Source organism: Mytilus trossulus, unplaced genomic scaffold (genome assembly GCF_036588685.1).
Source record: "Mytilus trossulus isolate FHL-02 unplaced genomic scaffold, PNRI_Mtr1.1.1.hap1 h1tg000125l___fragment_2___debris__unscaffolded, whole genome shotgun sequence".
In the NCBI taxonomy this organism is placed as follows: Eukaryota; Metazoa; Mollusca; class Bivalvia; order Mytilida; family Mytilidae; genus Mytilus; species Mytilus trossulus.
The window spans coordinates 71,125-90,180 of record NW_026963299.1 but is presented as its reverse complement, the minus strand read 5'-3'; the positions used below and the strand labels follow the sequence as shown (position 1 = coordinate 90,180).

Genomic DNA, 19,056 nt, shown 5'->3' with positions numbered 1-19,056 from the left:
TGTTGCATATTAATCCTCTCAAAAAAAAGTTTGAAGAAATTTTCTTTTTATTTATGAAATTTCAAATGAGAAAAATTGAACCCCCTCCCCCCTCAATTTTTTTTCACATCCCCCTTTCCTTAATTCCAAAACTGATCTCAATTCAAATATCCTATGGAGTTTGCAACAATACTTACTCATTTAAATACATCATAAAATATCAAAATGTAAAAAAAGTGCTTGTTATCACTGAATGGTAAAGATTGTTTTAATTTATCAGTTGTAGTAAAAGTGAATATACATTGTATGACCCCAACTCCCAAAATCGATACCAACCTTCCTTTTGTGGTCATAAACCTTGTGTTTAAATTTTATTGATTTCTATTTACCTTAACTAAAGTTATTGTGCACAAATCAAGAATAATGCTTATTTGGGCCCTTTTATGGCCCCTAATTCCTTAAATGTTGGGATAAAAACTCCCAAAATCAATCCCAACATTCCTTTAGTGGTCATAAACCTTGTTTTAAAATTTCATAGATCTCTATTAACTTTTACTAAAGTTAGAGTGCAAAAACTAAAAGTATGAGGACGACGACGAGGACGATACAGACGACGACGCTAACATGATTGCAATATACGATGAAATTTTTTTCAATTTTTGCGATCGTATAAAAACAAAAAAATCAGACATTTTGTGCATCTAATGCACTTTTCTGGAAGTATCTTCCTCTTCAATACTACAACAAACCTATTATAAACCCAAGAACATCATTCAATCATACATCACAAAAAAAGTTACAAATGCAATTATTCATTTCTGTTCAATAACTTATTGTAGCTGTATGCAAGATTTGATAAAAAAAAATTGTGAAATAACCCCATTTTCTGCATAACCTCAAAGACAATAACAACTAGCAGAGGTCATATGACAGCTTTGGTCAAAGTAACAATAGATAAACAGATCAAGATGTTCCAAACTTTTTTGCCCCTTCATATTATCTCTACTGACTAGCTACTTATAAGGCCTTTTCTAAATCATAAAACATAACTCAGAGGACAACATTTTTGTTACCATTGTATTACCTGTTAGATTTCTCTGTTCTTCTGCTGTAAATTCTGGTAGTCTGGACTTGGAAAGACTTTGCAGAAGGCTGTTGTTTCTTACCCTACTCTTCATGACATCAGGATAGTCACCAAACATAATAGGATTAGCAAACCAACCAAAATCAAACTGCATTCCACGCTCTGATGCCTCCACATGTGAAGGGTCATAGGGATCCAATGGTTCAGCCCATCCAACATTTAGGGTGATGCCAACTCGACCTAGCATTTGAAATAAAAAATAAATAAAAACTTAAATAATGCAAGAAATCTGCATACAGATTCAAGAATACATGTTCTTATAAATTGCAATATTCATCAAGTCATTTTTTCCTATAAATAAGATCCTTGCAAAAGGTTCACAGTAATCATTAAACTTCACCTTTTAAAATTGAATGATTGATTTTTTGTGTTTACCACTACTTTCAGCACTATAGGATATTTCATGGCAGACACATTTTCTTAGTGGAGAAAACTGCAGTTATTGGAAAGAAAGACAAGAGTTCATTAGGGGAATTAAGAGATAACTGTATTGTATTTGAAGCTTTGTGGACTTTCATTTGGTAGTTTTACTGTAGCAAATTTAGTTAACCTGGCAAGGCGTAGCAGAGTCAAACTACTGATGGACGTCTGCAAAGCTTCAAGTACAACACAGTTATCTCTTTTCTAATGCAAAACAAATTCATAAAGTAATTTCAATCATTATTTCAGTGTAAAATTTTATCTTTTATTGGTCCCTAAACTAGGAGAGGTCATAAGTATGCTTCCTGTGTCAAACATAAACACCGGGTGTTTTCTGGCTTCTTTGCCATTCAGAATGTAATAAAATTTGATAAATAGAAAACTTTTAGGTGTAACATGCAACAGTTTTGCATATCTTTCCCAATAGCTGTCCCAAGTTTTGTTGGGGTTTGTGTTGATCAGTCTACTTGTAGTGTTTTGTATTCAATGGTTTTTATTGTTTTCCAGTAGAGTAATCAATTTATCTTTAACTTATGACTTTGTTTATATCACCTTTGCTTTTGTTGGAAAATCAAGAGGAAGTACTTTCCTCTGCTTTATTTATGTAAAATTTGTACATTATTTTCATAGTAAGACTTGAATTTTATAACAACAGCTAAATTCTTTTTTAGATTTTCATTCAAACGTCACTACTACATTTTTATACTAATATTTTGTGAAGTAACAACATTTTTTTAGTTACCTTTCTGTGTTCCTTTATATTTGCTTTCATACAGTCTATAAGCCTTCATATGAGCTCTGATTATATTGTGGGCAACAACATAGGTATTAGTACCAGGTCCAAACTTTCCTGGGGCAAATGAGTTAACTCCATATCCTAACCAAGCAACTATCCAGGGTTCATTAAATGTTATCCAAAGTTTAACCTAGAAAAAGTATGTAAATGTCATAAAATCACAGAAGAAATAAATAACTGTGAAATAAAGTCTTGTTTATTAAACTGTAAATTCATAGATTCCAATTGTGATTAATCTTGATATTGAACAATGATATTATATGAATTTAATCAAAACATATTTTTAATTCAGTAAAAGCTTATTTCTATTTTTTAGCAGTTAGTTTAACCAATCATATACTGTGGAATCATTTATTTTCGTGGACACCAATTTTTATGGCAATGGAAAAGTTGCATGTTCATGGACATTTAGTTTCATGGTTTTGCCAAAGTCTTATGAGCCTTTATAAAATATGTCAATCATTGAACATTTAATTTCAAGGTTCACCTAGACCCACTAAATGTTTGACATCGGTATCCAAGGAATACTAATGAAGCCACAGTATACACAAAAGATTTTTTTTTTCACTAACAAATTTGATTTATAAGAAGAGAAAACAATTTAATTGCATGATCTTACTCTATCACCAAATTTTTGAAACAATAAACCAGCATAAGCCTCATAGTAATCTGCAATAGAGGAGTTCAACCATCCTCCATGTTTTTTCTCCAGTGCTGCAGGGAGATCCCAGTGATAAATGGTTATCATTGGTTTTATACCAGCTTCCAGCAATCCATTTATTAGGTTGTTGTAATATTTGATGCCTTCTTCATTTACATTGAGCAACTCTCCATCTGGCAATACTCGAGACCAGGAAATTGAAAAACGATAGGAATTTACCTACAACGTATAAAAAGATGTATCAGATTCCTAACAACCATAAACAGAACAAATCATCTGATACAAGGAACATTTTGCTTTAATCATAAGACAACTAAATCAAATAAATCTGCTTTATTTTTTTTCATGATCTTGTGATCTTGTGTTAGGCCAAACAAAATAGGTTTAACAGTAGTTGTCGTTTGTTTATGTAATATATACGTGTTTCTCGTTTCTCGTTTTGTTTATATAGATTAGACCGTTGGTTTTCCCGTTTGAATGGTTTTACACTAATAATTTTGGGGCCCTTTATAGCTTGTTGTTCGGTGTGAGCCAAGGCTCCGTGTTGAAGGCCGTACTTTAACCTATAATGGTTTAATTTTTAAATTGTTATTTGGATGGAGAGTTGTCTCATTGGCACTCACACCACATCTTCCTATATCTATTAAGTACTTGTGGAAGAGTACAAACATAAAACTTTTCAGCAATGCAGATCTAGACTTCAAGCAGTGAAAAAAATGGTGGATTATGTTGAGGTAAATTTATAGAAACATTCCAAATAAACTTACATTTGTGGAGAAATAAGTTCCTGATGCCTTTTTATATGAAAAGGGAAATGTGTGGAACACAAGGTTTCAAGAATTCACCGACCATTGCACAGTATCAATTACTTCACCTTTCATTTGACTTCTATACTAAACGCATATATTTATTGTCATTAAGGCCACGGTTTTTAAATTTGTTGGTCTACGGATTTTCTCCATGAAAAAGTCGGGTCGGTCAGTCGGAAAAAAAAAGAAAAAAAAAGATCTTTCAAGACAGAAAACTGATATGTAAAATAAAAATATATATTTCACCTTTCTAATAATATGTTTGTCATACTATTTTTTCATCGTTCTTAAATTTTAGTTTGATGAAATATTATTGCTCAGCTGTAAACATCGCATGTCATTGTCTAATAATTTCCCGGAAAAAAAGGGGGGGTACACTGACAAAGAAGAAATTAAATCGTCATTTCACAAACAAGAAAAACAGATTCACGTCAGTTATTTGACTTAGCTTTTAATCAAAACTTGGTAAAAAATAATAAGCACGAAAACTGAAAAGGAAAAAAAGGAAAAACGTCGTACGAAAATAAGTTTCAACACACGTGTCAAAAACGTAATAGACTCGTCCACTGGAAAAACGAGAATATCAGGTTAAATAATCTGTTGTCATGCCTTTTTTTATCCAAAAGGACGATATTTTTTTTTATCTATAAAACAAGAAAATATCAAATGATTTGTTAAAATTCAGTATTTTAACTTGATGTCTTGAACTTCCACCTGTCCACATTTTGTCAAGTCTATTTATGTGAGAACATGCATCTTACGGACTGGTGACAAATAAGGGAAACAAACTTATTGTGTAATTGGTTTTTAACACAGGTTTCGTTCCACAAAATTATTTGCGCAAACGACATTTCAAGGTCATTAATAATTGATTTGTCTATTTTTAGAAACGTAAACTGAAAGTTTCCTTTTTCACAACAGAAGGTGTCACTTCTGTTAGTGATTAATGCATTTCATTTCATAAAAAAGGATATTTTAATTATTTTTCAGGGATAATGCATTTGTTAGGGTCGGCGAGAATAAAAAAAAAGCCAGAAAATTCGATTTTATTTTATTTTGGAAATCGGCAAAATCAGGTCGGCGGATCCGTAAACCAACAAATTAAACAAGAGGCTCTCAAGAGCCTGAATCGCTCACCTGAATTTTTTTTGGTTAAATCTCTCATCAATGATTATTTTGGCTGTTCAATTTATTTAAATGTTCTTTGAATCGTCCTGTTTTCTTCAAAGCAAAAAAAAAATCAATTTCTCCTATGTTCTTTTTTAGCCATGACGGCCATGTTTTTTGACGAAATAAAAAATAAAGCACACATTTTATTTTATACACCCTACTGATCATTCAGTTGAAGTTTGGTTGAATTTGGTTGAGTAGTTTTAGAGGAGAAGATTTTTTAAAGTTAGCAAATATGATGAATAAATTGTGAAAAATTGTCATTGAAGGACAATAACCCCTTAAGGGGTCAATTGACAATTTTGGTCATGTTGACTTTTTTGTAGATCTTACTTTGCTGATAATTTTTGCTGTTTACAGTTTATCTTTATCTATAATAATATTCAAGATAATGACCAAAAACTGCAATATTTCCTTAAAATTACCAATTAAGTGGCAGCAACCCAACAATGGGTTGTTTGATTCATCTGAAAATTTCAGGGCAGATAGATATTGACCTAATGAACATTTTTACCCCATGTCAGATTTGCTCTAAATGCTTTCATTTTTAAGATATAAGCCAAAAACTGCATTTGACCCCAATGTTCTATTTTAAGTAACGGTGGCCATGGTTTTGGACGGATCAAAAATCCAAGCACACACTTTGTGCAGGATAATCTAAGGAACAATCATGCTAAGTTTCATCCAAATCCATTCAGTAGTTTCAGAGGAGAAGATTTTTTAAAGTTGGCAAATATGATGAATAAATCGTGAAAAATTGTCATTAAAGAACAATAACCCCTTAAGGGGTCAATGGACAATTTTGGTCAAATTTACTTATTTGTAGATCTTACTTTGCTGATCATTTTTGCTGTTTACAGTTTATCTTTATCTATAATAATATTCAAGATAATGACCAAAAACTGCAAAATTTCCTTAAAATTACCAATTAAGTGGCAGCAACCCAACAATGGTTCGTTTGATTCATCTGAAAATTTCAGGGCTGATAGATCTTGACCTAATGAACATTTTTACCCCTTGTCAGATTTGCTCTAAATGCTTTCGTTTTTGAGATAAAAGCCAAAAACTGCATTTGACCCCTATGTTCTATTTTAAGTAACGGCGGCCATGTTTTTTGACGGATCAAAAATCGAAGCACACAATTTGTGCAGGATATACTAAGGAACAATCATGCTAAGTTTCATTCAAATCCATTCAGTAGTTTCAGAGTAGAAGATGTTTGAAAAATTGTTAACGACGACAGACGACGACGACGGACGCCAAGTGATGAGAAAAGCTCACATGGCCTTTTAGGCCAGGTGAGCTAAAAATCCTGGCCTAATATTTAATTGGTTAAAAAAATAAAAATAACAGTTGTTGATTAAAAATTCAAATGATGATTTGTGTGAAAATTAGGTGACCACTGACTGGGTTAGACAGACTAAATTATGTAGAGAAAATGTTGGGAGGGTCTAAAATTGTCCGTCCAAATGAAGTTACTGCTAAGGTTGGTTTGACTGTATGTAAAATATGTTCATTGACTGAATCAGCAGAATATGAAAACAAGTAATGTACTTACCCCCATCTCTTTGAGTATTTTGATGTCATCTTTATATTTGTGGTAACTATCACAGGCCATGTCCCCAGTAGCATTGTTAACTATCCTGTTTCCCATATGAGCAAAGTCATCCCAAATACTGGCACCTCTACCTATGTACAAAAAAGAGGTTTGAAATAAAAAATGTGACAGTTCTATGCTGTACTACAATTATCTGATATATTTCTACAATGAATGTTCCGTATAAAATGTTCATAATTAAAGTTATCCAATGTCAGAGTCTGTACGTTACTTGTCATTACAGACATTTTCTGCTCATACTCATTTTTCTATTAAAATTAATTTGTTTAAATGTCACTAGTCTAAAATCTAAAACCAAGGGTTTATTGATGACAATAAATTGACAATGTATGTTCTCAATGTACAACTTGAATGACATGTGACATCAGAGACAATCACATTCTATTTTCAGACACCTTCTTAGATCTTTCCAACTCTTGTTTATAAAACATTATTTATATAAAAGTTTTCCAGATAGATAATAAGAGTAGCATGGAAATTGGTATCATTACCCCCTTCATTCCAGCCTCCTTCTATCTGATAGGCAGATGTAGCTGAACTCCATTCAAAATCATCTGGGAAAACATCATAGTAAAACTCATCTACATATGCTGGTGATGTCCCCTGTCCTCCATCACCACGGTAACCAGGAATGTAGCCATTCTCTGTCACTAGTTGTTTGTAAAACTGGAAAGAGTCTTTTTGTGTTCTAGTTCTTTCAGGACTACTAAAATTAACATGGACCAGACCAAATTTTGGATAATATCCTTCAATCCATTCAAAATTGTCCATCATTGACCAAACAGAGTATCCTATAACATTACACTTGTCAAGTGTGATAGCTGAAAAATACACAAGTCACACATCACAATACAAACAGGCTACATATGCCCTCAATTTAAGAATTCATTCATACATTTTTGCATTATTCAACATTTAAGATTCACCAGTCCTTCACCTTTCATTTGATCCCTTCATTACTAAAATGTATGCTTCATAGCTTAAATGTTACCCTAATGTGTAGGGATTATTTTGCTTTAAATATGTACATCTTTCCAGTATGTTCTTTTTCTGAATGGGCAGAAGTCTTTCTAAATCATTTTTTCAAAAAATTCTGCTCAAGTCAGTGCTAGGGCCGTCTTAAACTCGCAGTGAGGTGAGTTTTTTATCCTTTTTAATGGCCTCCCTGTGACTTTTATATTTATAACAGCAGTAAAAGCACTGCTCCTATGCCTTTTTTTTTTTTGTTTATTTGCTGTGCAAGAGTTGATTTTGATAAAGTATAAAATAAGATTCATTTTTTTATTAGCTAGGTTATCATCAGATAAGTTAAGTACAGCTTATCTTTTTTCTTGTACCTATGCACTAAAATAAATAAAATATATAAAATTGCAATACTATTTTAAACAACCCATATTCATACGTATACTAATGCCATGAATGCTGCAGCAAAATTAGTGTGATAATACCTTTAAGAACTTCGTTTGTATAAGACCTGAGGAAATTGATTCTGGTGATATCATGTAGATTTCCTTCATCACACATTCCATTCTCAGTGATCATAACAGGTACATTATATTTGTATTTTATCCAGTTAAGGAGTTTCCGTAGTCCCCAAGGAGTCACTCTGAAGCCATCAAGGCAAGTTCTGTAACAAAAATCATTCTTACTATGGGTTATACTTTAAAACTTGCAATTGATGAAAATTTGTATAATGAAGTCAAATGTCAATGGCATTTCCTTGAAAGCCTCTAATATGTCTATTCACAACTTTTCCAGATTCTGGATGACATGAAGCTGCATAGACCCTTTTCTAATGTTGTAAGATTTTAAGTTGACGTCAATATAACTTTAGTTTTTGTAATTTTGGGTTGATGTCTCATCGACAAATATACTATTTCTACTGTAACTTTTGTTGTATACCCGCAACTCATATATTTTTAACAAATCAGCAAACATTCCTGGAGATGTCTGTAAATATGATTTTTGTTAGGTTTTTAGTGTTCATCAAAAAAGAGTATGTTATTCAAACTTAATTTTTATAATTGTGGATTTCCAAAGTAAAACATGATAAATACTAGTGTTGTCAACGGTTAACCGGTTAATCGGTCGAACGACTGAATACCGAATACCAAAAACGCTAACCGGTTAACCAGACTTTTTCCAATTTACATAAATTTGATATAAATATGTATTGAAATCATAAAAAATTGTCGTCGTGGTAATTAATTTGACAGATCAATTGTCCATTATATTGATTGCTATAATTGTTAATCCTAAAAAAAAAATGGTTAGAGTTCGGGGCAGGATCTTAAAGAAACATAATTAGTACACATGTTTTTTTAACAGTAACTTTAAATCAGTAATGAGATTAAATTTTACTAATTACTTCATTATTTCGTTTTTGATCTAATATAATTGTGTGAACCTACATCTAAATGTGCAACCTCCGTAGTTCAAGGTCTTACTTTAAATTAAAAAATTGTGAAATGCAAACCAATGTGAACGTACTCAATGTATATACGTGGTAGTATGAGCAACACGCTTAAAGAAAAAAAGCAAACACAGTAAAGCAACAGGTCGTACGATGACCTATAGTTGTTAATTTCTGTGTCCTGTTGGTCTCTTGTGAAGAAATCATACCACCTCTTCTCTTTTTATAATTTATCAATTTGAATAAATTGAAACACACCACATTATTTTGGGAGACAACAAGATAAAGAGAAAGAATAATCGGTTTCAGACATAATTATGACATATTCAATTCTACGAGATTAAGATTTTTTTCAATCTGAAGTTGGTACAAACGCTATAGTTAATACGGGGTATTTGATTACTAGTATCAAAAGTCGAACTCCGCCAGGAATTCTCATGGACAAGTGTAAAATTTTAAAAGCGTATTTATGTCTTGAACGAAAGGTTGTCAAATTGACACTCATACCACATCTTATATCTATGTGTAGGGTTCTATTGATAAGGCTTTCAAACACCAACTTAAACTACCGGTTAACCGGTTAATCGATCGAACGATTATCCGAGTAACCGGTTAGACAAAAGTTTACGATTTGACAACACTAATAAATACACTAAATATAAACCTACTTATACCACTTTGGATCATATTCCCGCTTGACCCCCATGTCTCTGTCATAATCTGACTTTGGTTCTATATCTCCTACTGGTGATGCCAGGTGGGAACTGTACATGTTAACACTAAAAAAGTCTGACGTTCCTGAAATGATACATAGATTGATTATTATATGTTGTATTGTCAAATAACTGGAATATAACGAGTTATTTGAATGACATGAATGATATTGCTACTAACTGGTAGACATCTAGATAAAGCAATGACATTGATACAAATGTATAACACTCTAACGGTTAAACACCTAGATAACTAGATAAAGCATCAAAATGCATATAACATTCCACCAGCTGAGCACCTAGATAAGGTATTTAGATTTATACAACATTCCAACCACTAAATATCAAGATAGAGCATTGAGATTCATATTCAATCCAACAGCTAAACACCTAGAGAAAACTTAATGATTCTATCAGTTAAATACCTTCATTTGTAGATAAAGCAATTTTTGAGATTTATAACATTGTAACAGCTAACTGTGAGCATTCCTGATGAAGGTAAATCCAGAAAAGCGCTTCCGACGCAAGAAATTATTAAACATGCTGTTTTTTATTTTTTTTATATCACTGGGTGATACCTCTGCTGGTGGACTATATATATAGCTATCAGTCCACGAGGGTGTCATCAGCTTAGTAGACAGACCTTCGGTACTGACATAATTTAACAAACTTAACTTAAGTTGTCCATTTACTGGTATAAATTTTGAAATTATTAAGAAACTAAGGTTTCAACTCCCTCAGTCAAAGTTGGCATTAGATGAATTTGGCTATTTATTTTAGGTATTTTTGACATATAGCTCTTCAAAGGTTTCAATACTTATACATCTTCGGATTACAAATGTTTGGCTGTGAGAGTTCCTGATGAAGGTAAATCCCAAAAAGCGCTTTGGATGCAAGAAATTATTTAATGTGTTGTTTTCATTTTTTTTTTCTAACTGCTAACACCAAGATAAAGCATTGAGACTCAATGATTTTTTTATTAACTTGATTTTGAGATCAGTACTAATATGATGAGTTATTCCCTTTCAAAATGATTTGTACTTTGTTCTAATTTTTTACTAATACCATGAGCCTGTATTCTAATGGTTGTAGTTGGTTGCTTTCTAGCATATCTTTTTATTTATTGTTCCAGTATAATTCAAGCCATTTTGAATTCTCATTTCATCATTCTGGTCCCTTCAAATTTAGAGCTTAAATGGTTTTTGGTCATAGCTAAAGTCTGTATGATTGCCTGCAATCGTTACCATCATTGCTCTTTGTGTAGTTCTCTCCTTAGCAAGCATACAGTATCTCTTTATTTCTTAACAGAAAGTTGTCAGTGGAGCATAGGTATCAATATCAGATTCCACATCAAAAGAGAGCAAACACTGTTAACTTAATCTGTAGAAACTTGAAAAGGGTAAATGGGTAATAATATGACTTCCTTAAACTTATGAAGGACAATCTAAAATCCTAATCTATGAAAATGACATACCATAAATTTTTATTTTCTGTTCATGGGTAAAATTTTGAAGTACCATTGTAACTTTGTTCTTCTGTAAATTCATTTTATTCCTTTGCTTCATTATGTCTGGGTAGTCACCATTTACATAGATAGGATGAGCAAACCATCCCAACCGGAACTGTAAAGCTGTTTCTGCTGCTTCTATATCTCTAGGATCACTAGGATTCTTAGGCTCATACCAGGCAGAGTTTAGTACAATAGAAACCTGACCTAAATATCAATCCAAACTGTTAAATTAAAACAATATATAGCCATCCCCTACAGGAATAGGGAAATTACCAATAGGGACATTGATAAAACAAATTAAAAAGATTTCTCTTTCATAGAGCATTTCTGATCAATCGAATGTAAGCGCATTCTTAATTTAAATAAATCAACTTTTTCAGGTTTCAATTACTGGGTAAGCATGTTATGTAGTAATTTGAATAATCTTTTTTAAAACAAAGTAAACAACAATAGAAGCAAACTATGTGTTTCCTTAATTAACTACATTATGTACATTAATTGTACATCAAATAAATTTTAATATCCAATATCAAATCTCCATAATGTGTGCTAGAAAGGAATAAATGTGTGCTAGAAAGGAATAAATGTGTTCTAGAAAGGAATAAATGCAAAATAAAGTATCCATGAAAACAAAGTACAAGTATTTTCTATTACATTATTGTATTCTATCAAAATCTTCCATGGTTACCTCACACATCACTGGAACAGTCATTTAAAATTTCTGGAACAACAACATGGACAAACTTCTTACCCTTTTGTGATGCTTTGTAGGTGTCATTGTATACGTGATAGGCTTCAGCATGAGCTAACAACATATTACGAGCTAGAACATATGTGTGTGGTTGTCCTGGAGCTGTCAGATTCGTAGTCTGTTGAATAGGTTCATTCATTGTGAACCAAAACTTCACCTAAATTTACAAAGCAAAATAAATACTATGCAAATATCAAAATGAAATTAAAGTTCTTTAAATTTATTTTGTATATGTAAACATGTGCTTCTAGAAGGCATATGTATGTCATTGCTTAGTGACAGGAGTAAACATTTTTGCATAAACAATAAGCTATAGTCTAACAAAAGATTAGAACAATAGAGTATTTGCTATAAAATATGTTAAAAGGGACTGAAAATGACATACCAGCTGTAATGCATGTTTTTTCTTGGTATTTTCAAACTCAGCTTTTTCAATTTTCACCTTTTATTGATACCCCTCGTTGACACAGAAATTGTTAAATGGTATGATTTAAATTTAAAAACAACATTTAATGTAGAGCTACAAACCCTATTTCCAAACTCCTTAAAGCAGACATCAGCATATTTCTTGAACTGTTGGATTGTATTTACATTTGCCCATCCTCCAACTCTCTCTAGTTCAAGTGGGATATCAAAATGATACAGTGTTACCATTGGTGTGATACCTGCTGCTAGTAACCCGTCTATAAGTTTATTGTAATATGCTATGCCTCCCTGGTTTGGTGTTAGATCAGTACCATTGGGAAATATTCTAGTCCAAGCTATAGAAAATCTATATGCGGATACCTGAAATAAACATATTGCATTGAATTAACAGTACACAAAGTTTACATGCAGTACTGTTATATTTTGCTGTTAAAGCTTCCAAGGATAAGAGTGATGTGAAAACAAACATCTTAATCTTCAGTTTTTTTTAAATCTTGTTTTTGGACTGATATTGATCAGTAAATTAAAACAGCTTCATAATAAAATGAAAGCATGATGAAGTCTTTTTTGTTTGGTTAGTGGCTGATATTTTAAGACCTCAATGAGCAGAAAACCCAATAATCCATTACCTTCAAGTCTGACAAAAGTTGTATATCTTCATCGTATCTATGGTAACTGTCACAAGCTACATCTCCTGTGTCCTTGTTCTTTACTACACCAAGATGAGATATGTGATCCCATAAACTTTCACCTTTACCTAAAATGTTAAAACCATATAAATAATGAATTATCAGTTTGAACTATGAAATACCAAACTATAAAATTTTGATGGAAGCGATATCCAGAATGTTCCATTTATATTATCAGGTTTACTTGAAGTAAAAAACAGCAACAGATTTTTTTCCTTTTTCTTTTATTCTTTAAATTTTGAGCTATAACTGTTTGTTTGTTGTTCTGGTTGTTTTAATTTGCTTTGACATTATTACCTTATCAAGGTAGTTCTGTTTTTCATAGTAACTCATGATATTTTTGTCATATATTTCTTTGTATTTTTAAAAGCCAGGTTTTGCAAAAAGAGAGTTGAAGTGACTTTTGACTGTTTGAAAACAATGCACAATGTTTATGGTTCATTACTGATATATTATTGTACAAAAACTGATTGGATTGAAATGAGGGAAACCATTTTAAAATCAAGTTGGTCGTTGCACATCTCAAATGGAATTGTAACTTATTTTATCATTACAAGTGGGTATTTCTAGAAACAAAAGAATTTTTATACATTTATATGGAAATATATGTATCTTTATATATAATGTAGCACCTCAATGTGTTTACAATTATCATCAACTCACCATCTGCATTCCAACCCCCTTCTATCTGATAGGCAGCTGTTGCAGTAAACCATTTGAAATGTTCAGGAAATTTTCCGTATAGAAATGTGTTCTCATTGGGCACCATAGATGTTGACACTCCTCCTATACCAGGATATCCTGGCTCAAAGCCATTATCTTTTATCAACTGATTGTAAAAATAGGAAGAAAATTTTGGTATTCTTGGCAAAGCAGGATCAGAATAATTCACCATGCAAAATCCAAAGCTAAAGTTATAGCCATCAGTCCATTCAAAACTGTCAATTAATGAACGACCATAAAATCTTTTCAAGCTGGAGATTTTATCAACTTTTATTGCTGAAATATATAAAACAAAACATATATTTATTTTGAACTGGATTTCCAATGATATATATAATAAAGATTTAGCAACAACAAAAACTCCTGAAAGCATGAACAAGATTGAGTTTACTATGTTTCAGTAGATAATAAAATTGATTTTGTTTTATGAAAGTTCAGGTTATCTCCCTTTGATAAGATGTTTTATGAATAAAGATTTCAATACTAGTATTATTTTGAGAAGTCTTAGATAGATATCCTATTATATTCGATTTTTCATTCCTTCATTTGGGCTTCATTTGAAATATTCTTTAATTAATTCTGACCAAAGGCTCACTTTCAAATAAAAAAGCCTAAAATTAACTAAATACTTGCAACACCTTTAAAGTTGTTTTGAATTTGATACTTCAAAAACTAAACATACTTGTACAGGAAAATGAATTTATTGACAGCAGTTGATTTTGATGTGCTATACCTTTAAGTAATTGATTAATGTGAGCTTTGTACCACTGGACATTGTCTGTGTCCTGTAAAGACTGTTTCCCATCAGCTGGTCTGCCAAGATATCCTGCCATATACATCACTGATACTGGATATTCTTTATTAATCCAGTTCAGGATTTTTCTTACACCAGATGCTGTTTCAGTGTCAGATCTTTGAATAAAATGAAAAGCAATAAGTATCACTGTCAAAAGTATATATGGTTTTAGTAGATACAAGCCTACTAATATTTTGTTTTAAATATATTCTATGTATAGCCTTTTGATTGCAATGCATATATATACAAGTGAAACTGCGAGCTACTGCTCACTGATGATACCCCCGCCGCAAGTGGATAATATTAATAGTGTAAAAATATGCAAGTGTTCGGTAAACAGGAAGTTATCGAGTGATGAATCTGAAAACGCATCACACGGTATAGCTGACTTATATAAATCCTTAAACCAAATTTCAGAAATCATTCTATTGTAGTTCCTGAGAAAAATGTGACGAAAATTTTCAACTTGGCTATCATGTGTAAAATCATACAAGTGTTCGGTAAACAGGAAGTTGTCAAGTGATCAATCTGAAAACGCATCACACGGTATAGCTGACTCGATAAACCCTGAAACCAAATTTCAGAAATCCTTGTATTGTAGTTCCTGAGAAAAATGTGACAAAAAATATTCATGGGACGGACAGACTGACTGACGGACAGACTTACAGACAGAGGTAAAACAGTATACCCCCCCCCTTTTTTTAAAGCGGGGGTATAATAAATACAGGACATATTTGGAATACATCAAGAAAAATATACCCAAACCACATCATTAGCACATCTAGAGACCAACAAAAGTCTTCTACAATTGACAGGTGTTAAAACAATATGTCAACCTCTCAAATTTCCATTTCTAGTCTAAAAAGTTGTGGTTTAATTTTATACAATATGTCAATCTCTTCCAAGTTGTAAATAAATACAATAGAAACAATTAAAAATTTCTATCAGTTCTGTATCATAAATTTGTGTAGCATCTTAATAGAATACAGTTTATATTTCACATATAAGATTTAATACCTTTCTTAATTATATTAACATTTCTACAATTTATAATCTAAAAACATACACATATCTGTAAATCCTGAGTTGTTTATCATTGTTAAATGATGAGAATTCACTATTTTCTCTTGGAACAGGATCAGCATACATGGTTCCCACATACAGCAAATCCAGAAAATCTACAGTACCTGGAAATGTAAAAATAACTCTGTGCAATATGAATATCAAAAGATTTCTGAGATATATGTGGGCTATCTTTACTTTAAAATCCCTGTACTTTATGGTAAAAGTTCAATTCAAAGTTAGGGTCTTGTTAGGGTAAAGTTTAGACTAGGAGTAAGAATTATCAGTGTTTATGTTACAGAGCTACTTTTGAATAGGTACTATTTCTGTACTAAAAATCTGTAGTACTGGAAATCTACTTTTAATATTCAGTACTATTTTGTTACTTTAAAATTATTGTAATATTTAGGTACCTGGACTGGGTTGCACAAAGGTCTTTTAAATTTAAACGTGGTTTAAAGTTAAACAGTACTTAAAACTGTTATTCCCAATTAGTTAAGGAAGACTTTAAAAACCGTTGCACAAAGCGTAATTAGTCCCACGTTTAACTAAATGTAAATTAAAATGATAATTCGTACTTAAACTATGTTTAATTTGCAATTTCCCAATATTCATTCCTTTACGTACATTTTCGCGATTTTTATCAAGAACAAAATGGCCGAGTTTCCAGACGACGCTGATAAAACTATGATTCAGCGGAGATGACCATGCTGCAACAGTTGGTCAATGACAATATTACTGTTATAATGTATACGGAGAAAATTGACTAATTCAATTACAAATTCCAAGAAAAACGGCATTTGGAAAGACATTTCGTCGAAAATAAATGCTCTTGGTTTGCATTCTCGTTCAGATAAAGAAGTCAAAACAAAATGGCAAAACTTACAAACAAAAGCAAAAAAGGAGTATGCGGAAAGTATGAAATATACAAACTGACGGTGGCACTGCTCCCAAAGCCTTGACAAGTGAGACAGAGAATATTGTGGAAATGATGAAGGATTGTTCAAGTTTTGTTGGTTTAAAAGGAAGCGAGTCTTCCATGGTCACAGTCATCCTTGAAGGTATAAAGCCGTGTATGCCGTAAAGAGTATATGAAATGGAATCGTATTTGAATAAAACATAAATGCCTACCTTGATCATGTTTATGCATAATAATATCCGTGCTCTGACATTCAGACAATGTTGCATAATGTCCTAAGCGAACCCAAAGTTACTTTCAGATTTAACAAAATTGTGAAATCAAAACTAAAAGTATCTAGGATATGGTTAGGTTTAAAAAAAAATCCCCTGAAACTCCTTGAAATGTATTCTTTTCGACAGTTTCCCACCACCTCCAATCATGCAGACAAAGTTCGGCCTTCCTGTGTATTAAGCACACACTAGTCACACTATCGCACGCCAGCACAGTGCGCGTCATAATGCAGCGGCCCCATAAAGGGTTTCAAAAAGACAATTAGTCCCACATTATAACATTACTAAAACACGGACCTTTTGATTGGGGGTTTGGGTTATAAATTTCCGAACTTAAATTTCTAGCAATCATGCGTAATACTAAGGAATCGACTACCAAAATTCCAAGAAAGGAAAAAAAGGGGCTGGGGTATATGTTAATTTCTCGGGTATGATGGTTTTTTTTATAACCTTTACGTCCCTTACAGTACCAGTAAATTATGTGGCCAAGCAAGTGAACAAAAACAAACAATCTTATTCTAAATTATCCCCGTACGCTTCAGAGCTATTTAACATTTTTTTTAAAATAAATAATTGGACTCCTGTTGAAAATGAAAAACGAATTCGTGTGACAAAGAAAACCATATATCCTCACCCCAAAACACACACACTATATGTCTTGTTTTTGACATTTTTTTTTACCATAGACCTATATATAAGCATTGTAATTACAGTACTTCCAAACCATGGATACAGTAACACAGTACTTAAATGATATAATTAATAACTCTGATCTCAGTAGCGCTGGTTTAATTCAGATTTATACTCTTACTAGGTGTGGTTTTTTCAAGATTTTTTTGGGGGTGAAGTGTGTGACCGACCATTTAATTTGCATATGGGTGGGCTAGTTTAGATTTTTACTACAGAGTGAGAGTGTTTATCCCAAATATGGTTAAAAAATAAGGAACAGCTTGCAGGTACAAACAAAAACAATAGAGTCAAAAAACCGTAACGCCCCACCCCTTTAACAAGTAAATGATCGGTCCCGGCCTTAAATATTTACCCACAAAACATTTGTACTCAGTGGCGGATCCAGAGGGGGAGGTGTTCCGAGGGTTGGAACCGCCCCTTTTTTGGGCCGATCAATGCATTTGAATGGGGTCATATGGTACTTTCTCCTGGGTTGGATTATGACGTTAACCGTCGTTTATAAATACAAACCAAAAATGAAAATGCCGCAAGATGAATTAAATAATGGAAGCGACAAATGCATATTATTGTTTACGTTTAAGTTAAAATATAATAATTGTCGATTTTTTTAAGAGTATATAAATGTCGGCAAAATAAAGGTACACGTTTTCAAGCGTAAATCATAAATTGTACATTAGTTAAAACATCAGTGTGTACATCATTGTAGTAAAAAATAACATGCTTTGATACTCGTCATAAAAAAATAGGGGAAAGCTCGAACAATAACCCCTTTCTCTCGCATTTAGATTAAAGCTTGTACAAATAAATTTTATTTTTTCCGACAATAACCGATTTTTGTATTTGCAACTGGCAACTTTAAGGGGATATGTTTACATTAATAGGCTGTGTAAACGGCAAGCTACATCCAATACGCCCCTCGTCCTCAACATGCAAGAAATATTTGCCACTGAACGACACCCAACAATCAATCCAATACGCCCGAATTGTTAAAAATTTCATTTACAAAAAGACTTGTGTTTAACACTAGTTCCCTTGAACTGTCTCTTTTGTTCAATCGCACTTTATATTAATAGTGTATTAATTTGCGTTTTTTAATTGAGTTAAGCCTTCCAATTGATAATTTATCGTGTATTTTTCTATATTGTGATGATAAGTTATTGTTTGAACTTTCAGAAAAAGGGAGAAGGTTTGGATACCGTTAAAACGTTTAATCTCGCTGCAAATGTTTGCACTTGTCCTAAGTCAGGAATATGATGTACAGTAGTTGTCGTTTGAGTACGTAATTTATACGTGTTTCTCGTTTCTCGTTCTTTATATATATTAGGCCGTTGGTTTTCCCGTTTGAATGGTTTTACACTTGTAATTTTGGGGCTCTTTATAGCTTTTTGTTCATATTTTACATAATTAATTTCTCATGTGTTTTTTTTTTAAGATTGAAAACAGTAATTAAAAAATGAAGTCTACATGTTAATTTTTTAGCTTTTAGCTGCTAAAC

The 19,056-nt window shown here is 32.2% G+C and overlaps 1 protein-coding gene across 1 annotated transcript in view; it reads right to left on the bottom strand.

Moving 5' to 3' along the window:
• LOC134700154 (uncharacterized) overlaps positions 1-19,056 on the bottom strand; it is a 106,008-nt gene that overhangs the window by 60,500 nt on the left and 26,452 nt on the right. The window contains exons 6-19 of the mRNA XM_063561518.1: positions 15,685-15,805; positions 14,556-14,734; positions 13,763-14,098; positions 13,040-13,167; positions 12,513-12,770; positions 11,985-12,141; positions 11,198-11,437; positions 9,679-9,808; positions 8,046-8,224; positions 7,089-7,418; positions 6,538-6,668; positions 2,959-3,219; positions 2,286-2,469; positions 1,064-1,303 (exon numbers count right to left, since the gene is read on the bottom strand). Of these exons, the coding sequence (XP_063417588.1) occupies positions 1,064-1,303; positions 2,286-2,469; positions 2,959-3,219; positions 6,538-6,668; positions 7,089-7,418; positions 8,046-8,224; positions 9,679-9,808; positions 11,198-11,437; positions 11,985-12,141; positions 12,513-12,770; positions 13,040-13,167; positions 13,763-14,098; positions 14,556-14,734; positions 15,685-15,805 (2,874 nt within the window). The remainder of the gene's footprint in view (positions 1-1,063; positions 1,304-2,285; positions 2,470-2,958; positions 3,220-6,537; positions 6,669-7,088; positions 7,419-8,045; positions 8,225-9,678; positions 9,809-11,197; positions 11,438-11,984; positions 12,142-12,512; positions 12,771-13,039; positions 13,168-13,762; positions 14,099-14,555; positions 14,735-15,684; positions 15,806-19,056) is intronic.